Below are 15,444 nucleotides of genomic sequence, written 5' to 3' on the forward strand. Positions count from 1 at the left end.
AACATAGCATCCCCTTTTCTTAAAATAAGTTGAAAATAAATTACTTACAAAGTGACTTGTATTTTTCATACACCGTAACAATTCATTTGTGTTTTGCTTCATGCATTTAGTGATACTTCTTTTTTAACTGGATAATGAATGCTATAGCTTATATCTAGATTAATTAGTGAGTTTTATTTCACGTTTCAAATGAGCCGTAGGGCGTATTAAAACCAGTACAGATCAGAAAAGAATATCCCACTTTAGTGTGGTCGGTAAATATGATGGAAATCTTGCAAATCTTTGCAGAAAATAATATTTTTTTACGGTATATAAGTCAGATAATGAATATTTTAAGGTTTTTCTTGTCGTATAACACACCTCGGGGTGTCAGGATTGCCCAAAGAAAGACAACACTCCGGTCGGTCTTTCATTTGATCAATCCTGACACCCCTCGGTGTGTTAAACCACAAGAAAGACCTTAAAATATGCATTATCTGTAACGGAATTTTAAAAAAGATGATGATTTAAAAAAAACATTCCTATCACCAAACATTTTCTAACGAGAGAAATTATTTTTCATTATAATTACTAAGACCACCTTACACGTTGATTTGTATGAACTGTTAAAACTGAGATGAACTTATTGTAGTACATACGTTAATGATCAATTTGGTAGATAAATCTACTTCTGGCATCGAACAAATATTTCTAAAATGAAAAGTGAAATAATGTTCATCGTACGAAATTGATAAGTGGATTAAATATGAATTGTTTCAACTAAAACATATCTTATTTTTCACCATCAATCATTGATATTTTTTTTAGGTATTTGAGTTTTCTAGATCAAATGAATTTATATTCCGTTGGGAAATAGGCTATTAAATAACTTGTTCGTTTGTGATTAAAAGTAATTCAATGTATTTAAACAGCATAAAGTGCAGAAGGTCTTACATTTAAATAGTATACTTTGAGAAAAAATCTGAAATAAATCAGATTACTAGTATAAAAAAACAGAGAAATAATTTATCTCAAACAAACAGTATGGTCGCCTAATGAGCTCGTACTTAGTTAAGTTATCAGTGTTTCATAGACCCTAATCAAACACAAACCATTCAAAATGTTTTCCAGAAATTTGGGTTCCAATATTTTAAGCAGTTTACCACCAGAATTGTTTTCGTCCAACACCAAGCTTCAGTCTATGTAAGTATAATATCAATGTAACCTCTTAATATGATTTCAAAAAGTATTGTAGAAAGTATCATAAAAATCCATGAAAATGCCCATCTACATATCTGTTACCTTAACTGCATGTTTAACATCAACACAAATCTTCAAATGGGGTTTTTTATAATTTATTTTTGAACATACAACTTAACATGAAAGGAGACTTTTTGGAACATAGACGGTTCTAAAAGTAGCACCCTTGAATTGTTACCATTTTACATTAAACATTATCTCTTTCAGGTCTTTTAGGTCTCAATGAATAAGGAATTTCCAAAAGATGATGATTTAAAAAAAAACGTTCCTATCATCAAACAATTTATAACGAGAGGAGTTATTTTTCATTTTAATTACTAAGATCGCCTTACACGTTGAATTTTACAATTTGTTAGAATTGAAATGAACTTATTTTAAAACAAATCATTTTTTTTCCAGACTTCTTTTTGACAATGTTTTAAGCAGCTTACCAGTAGAGTTGTTTTCCACAAACATAAACCTGGAGTCTATTTAAGTTTACTGTATACTTAACTCTATTTAATTTTTAGTATAGCTTCAAATGAAATTTGTTATTCACTAATTTCGTGCTCACCTCAAGTGACATATTTCGTCTTTTTTTGTCCCAGACGGAGACATCTTATATGGGAATTATAATTGATTAAGCTGTTTGTCTGCCACAAAAGTCGTAATACGGAATTATACTAAATACTAGTTAGTTTGGAATAAGAACAATGTGTCTGATTGAGATGATAAGTCTTTGGATTGTGACTAAGAAAGCTAGCAAGTATAAAGATGAGCCTCAGTTAGTCGGTCCTGTAATACAATCAATGTTTCTACATATTACCTTTATTATAATCAAGAGGGGCCTCGTGGCCAAGTGGTCTAAGTGGTTTCACTACTGTAATCACCAGCCAGTCAACACTAAGGTTGTGAGTACGAATCCCGCTCGTGCGGGTACACTCGACTCCAATCTTAATTGACTAGAATTGTCAGTTTTCCTATCGAAGGTCGGTGGTTTTCTCCGGGCACTCCAGCTTCCTTCTACCATAAAAAAAACTGACCGCCACGAAATAGCCCAAAAGTAGCGCTTAAATGTGGCATTAAAACACCAACAATCAATCAATCATTATCATCAAGAGTATCATCAGCTCAGCAGTTAGATCTTTGATAGTATTTATCTTGTTTTATGTTTAGATTCCCTATTGTTAAAATTTAGAAATTATTTGGATGTGTATGCTCCAAATCCCTCAGGTAAAGTGACCTCTAGATAACTTTTTTAATTCTTTTTCATAGATTTAAGAAGATGTGGTATGAGTGCTAATGAGACAAATTTCCTTCCAAGTTACCACAATTTGTAAAAGTAAACCATTATTGGTCAAAGTACGGTCATCAACACGGAGCCTTGGCTCACACCGAACAGCAAGCTATAAAGAGCCCGTAAAATGACTAGTGTAAAACCATTCAAACAGGAAAACCAACGGCCTAATCTATATAAAAAACGAGAAACGAGAAACATTTATGAACCCCATCAACAAACGACAACCACAGTCTATTTTTGTCATATTGCTTAAAAAAAATCTTAATGTAAAAATGGTAATACTTATATATCATGTTCATACATGATTGGCTTTAAAATTTATTATGCTTTATACTCAGGTTTCCACATTTTGACAGTAAAAGTTTTAACACTTTCAACAATTTTATATCTCCGGCATATAAATGTAAAGATTTTTCTTTTAGCAGTGGTACATACGTTAATGATTATTTTGGTAGATAAATCTACTTCTGTCATCGAACAAATATTTCTAAAATGAAAAGTGAAATAATGTTCATCCTACGAAATTGATAAGTGGATTAAGTATGAATTGTTTCAACTAAATCATATCTTATTTTTCACCGTCAATCATTGATATTTTTTCAGGTATTTGAGTTTTCTAGATCAAATGAATTTATATTCCGTTGGGAAATAGGCTATTAAATAACTTGTTTGTTTGTGATTAAAAGTAATTCAATGTATTTAAACAGCATGAAGTGCAGAAGGTCTTACATTTAAATAGTATATTTTGAGAAAAAATCTGAAATAAATCAGATTACTAGTATTAAAAAACAGAGAAATAATTTATCTCAAACAAACAGTATGATCGCCTAATGAGCTCGTACTTAGTTAAGTTATCAGCGTTTCATAGACCCTAATCAAACACAAACCATTCAAAATGTTTTCCAGAAATTTGGGTTCCAATATTTTAAGCAGTTTACCACCAGAATTGTTTTCGTCCAACACCAAGCTTCAGTCTATGTAAGTATAATATCAATGTAACCTCTTAATATGATTTCAAAAAGTATTGTAGAAAGTATCATAAAAATCCATGAAAATGCCCATCTACATATCTGTTACCTTAACTGCATGTTTAACATCAACACAAATCTTCAAATGGGGTTTTTTATAATTTATTTTTGAACATACAACTTAACATGAAAGGAGACTTTTTGGAACATAGACGGTTCTAAAAGTAGCACCCTTGAATTGTTACCATTTTACATTAAACATTATCTCTTTCAGGTCTTTTAGGTCTCAAAAGATAAGGAATTTCCGAAAGATGACGATTAAAAAAAAACCAATCCTATCGTCAAAAAATTTCTAACGAGAGGAGTTATTTTTCATTATGATTACTAAGATCGCCTTACATGTTATTTTGTATGAATTGTAAAAACTGAGATGAACTTATTTTAAAAGAAATCATTTTTATTTTTTTCCAGATATCTTTTGAACAATGCTTTAAGCAGTTTACCAGCAGAATTATTTTCCTCAAACATAAACCTGGTGTTTATGTAAGTTTACTGTATAACTATAACTGCATATGTAACTTTTAATTACTTTTTAGTATAGCATCAATTGAAGTTTGTGATTCGCTATTCTCATTCTCACCTCAAATGCAAGATGTCGTCTATTTTGTCACAGATTGAGTCATCTTATACCGGAGTTATTTATCTGTTTCTCCGTCACAAAAGTTGTATCACGGAATTATACAAAATACTAGTTCGCTTGGAATTCGAACAATGTGTCTAATTCAGATGCTATGTTTTTGGATTGTGACTAAGATAATTAGCAAGTTTAAAGATGAGCCTCAGTGTGTGGGTCCCTTAATACAATCAATGTTTCTACATATTACCTTCATTTTTATCAAAAGTATCATCAGCTCAGGAGTTAGAGCTTTGATAGTATTTATAACTTTTTATTTTCATATTCCTTATTGTTAATTATTAGAAATTATTTAGATGTGTAGGTTCCAACTCCCTCAGATAAAGTGACCTCTAGATAAATTTTGTTATTCTTTTTCATAGATATAAGAAGATGTGGTATGGGTGCCAATGAGACAAATTTCCTTCCAAGTCATCACAATGTGTAAAAGTAAACCATTATAGGTCAAAGTACGGTCTTCAACACGGAGCCATGGCTCACATCGAACAGCAAGCTATAAAGCGCCCCACAAATGACTAGTGTAAAACCATTCAAACAGGAAAACCAACGGCCTAATCTATATAAAAAACGAGAAACATTTATGAACTCCATCGACAAACGACAACCACAGTCTATTTTTGTCATATTGCTTAAAAAAAATCTTAATGTAAAAATGGTAATACTTATATATCATGTTCATACATGATTGGCTTTAAAATTTATTATTCTTTATACTCAGGTTTCCAAATTTTGACAGTAAAAGTTTTAACACTTTCAACAATTTTATATCTCCGGCATATAAATGTAAAGATTTTTCTTTTAGCAGTAGTACATACGTTAATGATTATTTTGGTAGATAAATCTACTTCTGTCATCGAACAAATATTTCTAAAATGAAAAGTGAAATAATGTTCATCGTACGAAATTGATAAGTGGATTAAGTATGAATTGTTTCAACTAAAACATATCTTATTTTTCACCATCAATCATTGATATTTTTTCAGGTATTTGTGTTTTCTAGATCAAATGAATTTATATTCCGTTGGGAAATAGGCTATAAAATAACTTGTTTGTTTGTGATTAAAAGTAATTCAATGTATTTAAACAGCATGAAGTGCAGAAGGTCTTACATTTAAATAGTATATTTTGAGAAAAAATCTGAAATAAATCAGATTACTAGTATAAAAAAACAGAGAAATAATTTATCTCAAACAAACAGTATGATCGCCTTATGAGCTCGTACTTAGTTAAGTTATCAGTGTTTCATAGACCCTAATCAAACACAAACCATTCAAAATGTTTTCCAGAAATTTGGGTTCCAATATTTTAAGCAGTTTACCATCAGAATTGTTTTCGTCCAACACCAAGCTTCAGTTTATGTAAGTATAATATCAATTTAACCTCTTAATATGATTTCAAAAAGTATTGTAGAAAGTATCATAAAAATCCATGAAAATGCCCATCTACATATCTGTTACCTTAACTGCATGTTTAACAACAACACAAATCTTCAAATGGGTTTTTTTATAATTTATTTTTGAACATACAACTTAACATGAAAGGAGACTTTTTGGAACATAGACGGTTCTAAAAGTAGCACCCTTGAATTGTTACCATTTTACATTAAACATTATCTCTTTCAAGTCTTTTAGGTCTCAATGGATAAGGAATTTCCAAAAGATGATGATTTAAAAAAAAAACGTTCCTATCATCAAACAATTTATAACGAGAGGAGTTATTTTTCATTTTAATTACTAAGATCGCCTTACACGTTGAATTTTACAATTTGTTAGAATTGAAATGAACTTATTTTAAAACAAATCATTTTTTTTCCAGACTTCTTTTTGACAATGTTTTAAGCAGCTTACCAGTAGAGTTGTTTTCCACAAACATAAACCTGGAGTCTATTTAAGTTTACTGTATACTTAACTTTATTTAATTTTTAGTATAGCTTCAAATGAAATTTGTTATTCACTAATTTCGTACTCACCTCAAGTGACATATTTCGTCTTTTTTGTCCCAGACGGAGACATCTTATAAGGGAATTATAATTGATTAAGCTGTTTGTCCGCCACAAAAGTCGTATTACGGAATTATACTAAATACTAGTTAGTTTGGAATAAGAACAATGTGTCTGATTGAGATGATAAGTCTTTGGATTGTGACTAAGAAAGCTAGCAAGTATAAAGATGAGCCTCAGTTAGTCGGTCCTGTAATACAATCAATGTTTCTACATATTACCTTTATTATAATCAAGAGGGGCCTCGTGGCCAAGTGGTCTAAGTGGTTTCACTACTGTAATCACCAGCCAGTCAACACTAAGGTTGTGAGTACGAATCCCGCTCGTGCGGGTACACTCGACTCCAATCTTAATTGACTAGAATTGTCAGTTTTTCTATCGAAGGTCGGTGGTTTTCTCCGGGCACTCCAGCTTCCTTCTACCATAAAAAAAACTGACCGCCACGAAATAGCCCAAAAGTAGCGCTTAAATGTGGCATTGAAACACCAACAATCAATCAATCATTATCATCAAGAGTATCATCAGCTCAGCAGTTAGATCTTTGATAGTATTTATATTGTTTTATGTTTAGATTCCGTATTGTTAAAATTTAGAAATTATTTAGATGTGTAGGCTCCAAATCCCTCAGGTAAAGTGACCTCTAGATAACTTTTTTAATTCTTTTTCATAGATTTAAGAAGATGTGGTATGAGTGCTAATGAGACAAATTTTATCCAAGTTACCACAATTTGCAAAAGTAAACCATTATTGGTCTAAGTACGGTCTTCAACACGGAGCCTTGGCTCACACCGAACAGCAAGCCATAAAGAGCCCGTAAAATGACTAGTGTAAAACCATTCAAACAGGAAAACCAACGGCCTAATCTATATAAAAAACGAGAAACATTTATGAACCCCATCGACAAACGACAACCACAGTCTATTTTTGTCATATTGCTTAAAAAAAATCTTAATGTAAAAATGGTAATACTTATATATCATGTTCATACATGATTGGCTTTAAAATTTATTATTCTTTATACTCAGGTTTCCAAATTTTGACAGTAAAAGTTTTAACACTTTCAACAATTTTATATCTCCGGCATATAAATGTAAAGATTTTTCTTTTAGCAGTAGTACATACGTTAATGATTATTTTGGTAGATAAATCTACTTCTGTCATCGAACAAATATTTCTAAAATGAAAAGTGAAATAATGTTCATCGTACGAAATTGATAAGTGGATTAAGTATGAATTGTTTCAACTAAAACATATCTTATTTTTCACCATCAATCATTGATATTTTTTCAGGTATTTGAGTTTTCTAGATCAAATGAATTTATATTCCGTTGGGAAATAGGCTATTAAATAACTTGTTTGTTTGTGATTAAAAGTAATTCAATGTATTTAAACAGCATGAAGTGCAGAAGGTCTTACATTTAAATAGTATATTTTGAGAAAAAATCTGAAATAAATCAGATTACTAGTATAAAAAAACAGAGAAATAATTTATCTCAAACAAACAGTATGATCGCCTTATGAGCTCGTACTTAGTTAAGTTATCAGTGTTTCATAGACCCTAATCAAACACAAACCATTCAAAATGTTTTCCAGAAATTTGGATTCCAATATTTTAAGCAGTTTACCATCAGAATTGTTTTCGTCCAACACCAAGCTTCAGTTTATGTAAGTATAATATCAATTTAACCTCTTAATATGATTTCAAAAAGTATTGTAGAAAGTATCATAAAAATCCATGAAAATGCCCATCTACATATCTGTTACCTTAACTGCATGTTTAACAACAACACAAATCTTCAAATGGGTTTTTTTATAATTTATTTTTGAACATACAACTTAACATGAAAGGAGACTTTTTGGAACATAGACGGTTCTAAAAGTAGCACCCTTGAATTGTTACCATTTTACATTAAACATTATCTCTTTCAAGTCTTTTAGGTCTCAATGGATAAGGAATTTCCAAAAGATGATGATTTAAAAAAAAAACGTTCCTATCATCAAACAATTTATAACGAGAGGAGTTATTTTTCATTTTAATTACTAAGATCGCCTTACACGTTGAATTTTACAATTTGTTAGAATTGAAATGAACTTATTTTAAAACAAATCATTTTTTTTCCAGACTTCTTTTTGACAATGTTTTAAGCAGCTTACCAGTAGAGTTGTTTTCCACAAACATAAACCTGGAGTCTATTTAAGTTTACTGTATACTTAACTTTATTTAATTTTTAGTATAGCTTCAAATGAAATTTGTTATTCACTAATTTCGTGCTCACCTCAAGTGACATATTTCGTCTTTTTTGTCCCAGACGGAGACATCTTATAAGGGAATTATAATTGATTAAGCTGTTTGTCCGCCACAAAAGTCGTATTACGGAATTATACTAAATACTAGTTAGTTTGGAATAAGAACAATGTGTCTGATTGAGATGATAAGTCTTTGGATTGTGACTAAGAAAGCTAGCAAGTATAAAGATGAGCCTCAGTTAGTCGGTCCTGTAATACAATCAATGTTTCTACATATTACCTTTATTATAATCAAGAGGGGCCTCGTGGCCAAGTGGTCTAAGTGGTTTCACTACTGTAATCACCAGCCAGTCAACACTAAGGTTGTGAGTACGAATCCCGCTCGTGCGGGTACACTCGACTCCAATCTTAATTGACTAGAATTGTCAGTTTTTCTATCGAAGGTCGGTGGTTTTCTCCGGGCACTCCAGCTTCCTTCTACCATAAAAAAACTGACCGCCACGAAATAGCCCAAAAGTAGCGCTTAAATGTGGCATTAAAACACCAACAATCAATCAATCATTATCATCAAGAGTATCATCAGCTCAGCAGTTAGATCTTTGATAGTATTTATATTGTTTTATGTTTAGATTCCCTATTGTTAAAATTTAGAAATTATTTAGATGTGTAGGCTCCAAATCCCTCAGGTAAAGTGACCTCTAGATAACTTTTTTAATTCTTTTTCATAGATTTAAGAAGATGTGGTATGAGTGCTAATGAGACAAATTTCCTTCCAAGTTACCACAATTTGCAAAAGTAAACCATTATTGGTCAAAGTACGGTCTTCAACACGGAGCCTTGGCTCACACCGAACAGCAAGCTATAAAGAGCCCGTAAAATGACTAGTGTAAAACCATTCAAACAGGAAAACCAACGGCCTAATCTATATAAAAAACGAGAAACATTTATGAATCCCATCGACAAACGACAACCACAGTCTATTTTTGTCATATTGCTTAAAAAAAATCTTAATGTTAAAATGGTAATACTTATATATCATGTTCATACATGATTGGCTTTAAAATTTATTATTCTTTATACTCAGGTTTCCAAATTTTGACAGTAAAAGTTTTAACACTTTCAACAATTTTATATCTCCGGCATATAAATGTAAAGATTTTTCTTTTAGCAGTAGTACATACGTTAATGATTATTTTGGTAGATAAATCTACTTCTGTCATCGAACAAATATTTCTAAAATGAAAAGTGAAATAATGTTCATCGTACGAAATTGATAAGTGGATTAAGTATGAATTGTTTCAACTAAAACATATCTTATTTTTCACCATCAATCATTGATATTTTTTCAGGTATTTGTGTTTTCTAGATCAAATGAATTTATATTCCGTTGGGAAATAGGCTATTAGATAACTTGTTTGTTTGTGATTAAAAGTAATTCAATGTATTTAAACAGCATGAAGTGCAGAAGGTCTTACATTTAAATAGTATATTTTGAGAAAAAATCTGAAATAAATCAGATTACTAGTATAAAAAAACAGAGAAATAATTTATCTCAAACAAACAGTATGATCGCCTTATGAGCTCGTACTTAGTTAAGTTATCAGTGTTTTTCATAGACCCTAATCAAACACAAACCATTCAAAATGTTTTCCAGAAATTTGGGTTCCAATATTTTAAGCAGTTTACCACCAGAATTGTTTTCGTCCAACACCAATCTTCAGTCTATGTAAGTATAATATCAATTTAACCTCTTAATATGATTTCAAAAAGTATTGTAGAAAGTATCATAAAAATCCATGAAAATGCCCATCTACATATCTGTTACCTTAACTGCATGTTTAACAACAACACAAATCTTCAAATGGGTTTTTTTATAATTTATTTTTGAACATACAACTTAACATGAAAGGAGACTTTTTGGAACATAGACGGTTCTAAAAGTAGCACCCTTGAATTGTTACCATTTTACATTAAACATTATCTCTTTCAAGTCTTTTAGGTCTCAATGGATAAGGAATTTCCAAAAGATGATGATTTAAAAAAAAAACGTTCCTATCATCAAACAATTTATAACGAGAGGAGTTATTTTTTCATTTTAATTACTAAGATCGCCTTACACGTTGAATTTTACAATTTGTTAGAATTGAAATGAACTTATTTTAAAACAAATCATTTTTTTTCCAGACTTCTTTTTGACAATGTGTTAAGCAGCTTACCAGTAGAGTTGTTTTCCACAAACATAAACCTGGAGTCTATTTAAGTTTACTGTATACTTAACTTTATTTAATTTTTAGTATAGCTTCAAATGATATTTGTTATTCACTAATTTCGTGCTCACCTCAAGTGACATATTTCGTCTTTTTTGTCCCAGACGGAGACATCTTATAAGGGAATTATAATTGATTAAGCTGTTTGTCCGCCACAAAAGTCGTATTACGGAATTATACTAAATACTAGTTAGTTTGGAATAAGAACAATGTGTCTGATTGAGATGATAAGTCTTTGGATTGTGACTAAGAAAGCTAGCAAGTATAAAGATGAGCCTCAGTTAGTCGGTCCTGTAATACAATCAATGTTTCTACATATTACCTTTATTATAATCAAGAGGGGCCTCGTGGCCAAGTGGTCTAAGTGGTTTCACTACTGTAATCACCAGCCAGTCAACACTAAGGTTGTGAGTACGAATCCCGCTCGTGCGGGTACACTCGACTCCAATCTTAATTGACTAGAATTGTCAGTTTTTCTATCGAAGGTCGATGGTTTTCTCCGGGCACTCCAGCTTCCTTCTACCATAAAAAAAACTGACCGCCACGAAATAGCCCAAAAGTAGCGCTTAAATGTGGCATTGAAACACCAACAATCAATCAATCATTATCATCAAGAGTATCATCAGCTCAGCAGTTAGATCTTTGATAGTATTTATATTGTTTTATGTTTAGATTCCCTATTGTTAAAATTTAGAAATTATTTAGATGTGTAGGCTCCAAATCCCTCAGGTAAAGTGACCTCTAGATAACTTTTTTAATTCTTTTTCATAGATTTAAGAAGATGTGGTATGAGTGCTAATGAGACAAATTTCCTTCCAAGTTACCACAATTTGCAAAAGTAAACCATTATTGGTCAAAGTACGGTCTTCAACACGGAGCCTTGGCTCACACCGAACAGCAAGCTATAAAGAGCCCGTAAAATGACTAGTGTAAAACCATTCAAACAGGAAAACCAACGGCCTAATCTATATAAAAAACGAGAAACATTTATGAATCCCATCGACAAACGACAACCACAGTCTATTTTTGTCATATTGCTTAAAAAAAATCTTAATGTAAAAATGGTAATACTTATATATCATGTTCATACATGATTGGCTTTAAAATTTATTATTCTTTATACTCAGGTTTCCAAATTTTGACAGTAAAAGTTTTAACACTTTCAACAATTTTATATCTCCAGCATATAAATGTAAAGATTTTTCTTTTAGCAGTAGTACATACGTTAATGATTATTTTGGTAGATAAATCTACTTCTGTCATCGAACAAATATTTCTAAAATGAAAAGTGAAATAATGTTCATCGTACGAAATTGATAAGTGGATTAAGTATGAATTGTTTCAACTAAAACATATCTTATTTTTCACCATCAATCATTGATATTTTTTCAGGTATTTGAGTTTTCTAGATCAAATGAATTTATATTCCGTTGGGAAATAGGCTATTAGATAACTTGTTTGTTTGTGATTAAAAGTAATTCAATGTATTTAAACAGCATGAAGTGCAGAAGGTCTTACATTTAAATAGTATATTTTGAGAAAAAATCTGAAATAAATCAGATTACTAGTATTAAAAAACAGAGAAATAATTTATCTCAAACAAACAGTATGATCGCCTAATGAGCTCGTACTTAGTTAAGTTATCAGTGTTTCATAGACCCTAATCAAACACAAACCATTCAAAATGTTTTCCAGAATTTTGAATTCCAATATTTTAAGCAGTTTACCACCAGAATTGTTTTCGTCCAACACCAAGCTTCAGTTTATGTAAGTATAATATCAATTTAACCTCTTAATATGATTTCAAAAAGTATTGTAGAAAGTATCATAAAAATCCATGAAAATGCCCATCTACATATCTGTTACCTTAACTGCATGTTTAACATCAACACAAATCTTCAAATGGGGTTTTTTATAAATTATTTTTGAACATACAACTTAACATGAAAGGAGACTTTTTGGAACATAGACGGTTCTAAAAGTAGCACCCTTGAATTGTTACCATTTTACATTAAACATTATCTCTTTCAAGTCTTTTAGGTCTCAATGGATAAGGAATTTCCAAAAGATGATGATTTAAAAAAAAAACGTTCCTATCATCAAACAATTTATAACGAGAGGAGTTATTTTTCATTTTAATTACTAAGATCGCCTTACACGTTGAATCTTACAATTTGTTAGAATTGAAATGAACTTATTTTAAAACAAATCATTTTTTTTCCAGACTTCTTTTTGACAATGTTTTAAGCAGCTTACCAGTAGAGTTGTTTTCCACAAACATAAACCTGGAGTCTATTTAAGTTTACTGTATACTTAACTTTATTTAATTTTTAGTATAGCTTCAAATGAAATTTGTTATTCACTAATTTCGTGCTCACCTCAAGTGACATATTTCGTCTTTTTTTGTCCCAGACGGAGACATCTTATAAGGGAATTATAATTGATTAAGCTGTTTGTCCGCCACAAAAGTCGTATTACGGAATTATACTAAATACTAGTTAGTTTGGAATAAGAACAATGTGTCTGATTGAGATGATAAGTCTTTGGATTGTGACTAAGAAAGCTAGCAAGTATAAAGATGAGCCTCAGTTAGTCGGTCCTGTAATACAATCAATGTTTCTACATATTACCTTTATTATAATCAAGAGGGGCCTCGTGGCCAAGTGGTCTAAGTGGTTTCACTACTGTAATCACCAGCCAGTCAACACTAAGGTTGTGAGTACGAATCCCGCTCGTGCGGGTACACTCGACTCCAATCTTAATTGACTAGAATTGTCAGTTTTTCTATCGAAGGTCGGTGGTTTTCTCCGGGCACTCCAGCTTCCTTCTACCATAAAAAAAACTGACCGCCACGAAATAGCCCAAAAGTAGCGCTTAAATGTGGCATTGAAACACCAACAATCAATCAATCATTATCATCAAGAGTATCATCAGCTCAGCAGTTAGATCTTTGATAGTATTTATATTGTTTTATGTTTAGATTCCGTATTGTTAAAATTTAGAAATTATTTAGATGTGTAGGCTCCAAATCCCTCAGGTAAAGTGACCTCTAGATAACTTTTTTAATTCTTTTTCATAGATTTAAGAAGATGTGGTATGAGTGCTAATGAGACAAATTTCCTTCCAAGTTACCACAATTTGCAAAAGTAAACCATTATTGGTCAAAGTACGGTCTTCAACACGGAGCCTTGGCTCACACCGAACAGCAAGCTATAAAGAGCCCGTAAAATGACTAGTGTAAAACCATTCAAACAGGAAAACCAACGGCCTAATCTATATAAAAAACGAGAAACATTTATGAATCCCATCGACAAACGACAACCACAGTCTATTTTTGTCATATTGCTTAAAAAAAATCTTAATGTTAAAATGGTAATACTTATATATCATGTTCATACATGATTGGCTTTAAAATTTATTATTCTTTATACTCAGGTTTCCAAATTTTGACAGTAAAAGTTTTAACACTTTCAACAATTTTATATCTCCGGCATATAAATGTAAAGATTTTTCTTTTAGCAGTAGTACATACGTTAATGATTATTTTGGTAGATAAATCTACTTCTGTCATCGAACAAATATTTCTAAAATGAAAAGTGAAATAATGTTCATCGTACGAAATTGATAAGTGGATTAAGTATGAATTGTTTCAACTAAAACATATCTTATTTTTCACCATCAATCATTGATATTTTTTCAGGTATTTGTGTTTTCTAGATCAAATGAATTTATATTCCGTTGGGAAATAGGCTATTAGATAACTTGTTTGTTTGTGATTAAAAGTAATTCAATGTATTTAAACAGCATGAAGTGCAGAAGGTCTTACATTTAAATAGTATATTTTGAGAAAAAATCTGAAATAAATCAGATTACTAGTATAAAAAAACAGAGAAATAATTTATCTCAAACAAACAGTATGATCGCCTTATGAGCTCGTACTTAGTTAAGTTATCAGTGTTTTTCATAGACCCTAATCAAACACAAACCATTCAAAATGTTTTCCAGAAATTTGGGTTCCAATATTTTAAGCAGTTTACCACCAGAATTGTTTTCGTCCAACACCAATCTTCAGTCTATGTAAGTATAATATCAATTTAACCTCTTAATATGATTTCAAAAAGTATTGTAGAAAGTATCATAAAAATCCATGAAAATGCCCATCTACATATCTGTTACCTTAACTGCATGTTTAACAACAACACAAATCTTCAAATGGGGTTTTTTATAATTTATTTTTGAACATACAACTTAACATGAAAGGAGACTTTTTGGAACATAGACGGTTCTAAAAGTAGCACCCTTGAATTGTTACCATTTTACATTAAACATTATCTCTTTCAAGTCTTTTAGGTCTCAATGGATAAGGAATTTCCAAAAGATGATGATTTAAAAAAAAAACGTTCCTATCATCAAACAATTTATAACGAGAGGAGTTATTTTTTCATTTTAATTACTAAGATCGCCTTACACGTTGAATTTTACAATTTGTTAGAATTGAAATGAACTTATTTTAAAACAAATCATTTTTTTTCCAGACTTCTTTTTGACAATGTGTTAAGCAGCTTACCAGTAGAGTTGTTTTCCACAAACATAAACCTGGAGTCTATTTAAGTTTACTGTATACTTAACTTTATTTAATTTTTAGTATAGCTTCAAATGATATTTGTTATTCACTAATTTCGTGCTCACCTCAAGTGACATATTTCGTCTTTTTTGTCCCAGACGGAGACATCTTATAAGGGAATTATAAT

At 30.9% G+C, this 15,444-nt stretch overlaps 1 protein-coding gene across 1 annotated transcript in view; it reads left to right on the forward strand.

Moving 5' to 3' along the window:
- Positions 1 to 1,099: 1,099 nt before the first annotated feature.
- The window catches only part of LOC127703798 (carboxypeptidase N subunit 2-like), a 41,398-nt gene continuing 27,053 nt past the window's right edge, over positions 1,100 to 15,444 (forward strand). The window contains exons 1-5 of the mRNA XM_052207875.1: positions 1,100 to 1,182; positions 3,425 to 3,496; positions 3,958 to 4,029; positions 5,467 to 5,538; positions 7,773 to 7,844. Coding sequence (XP_052063835.1) covers positions 1,100 to 1,182; positions 3,425 to 3,496; positions 3,958 to 4,029; positions 5,467 to 5,538; positions 7,773 to 7,844 — 371 coding nt within the window. The remainder of the gene's footprint in view (positions 1,183 to 3,424; positions 3,497 to 3,957; positions 4,030 to 5,466; positions 5,539 to 7,772; positions 7,845 to 15,444) is intronic.

This window comes from Mytilus californianus, unplaced genomic scaffold (assembly GCF_021869535.1).
Source record: "Mytilus californianus isolate M0D057914Y unplaced genomic scaffold, xbMytCali1.0.p SCAF_51, whole genome shotgun sequence".
Lineage (NCBI taxonomy): Eukaryota > Metazoa > Mollusca > Bivalvia > Mytilida > Mytilidae > Mytilus > Mytilus californianus.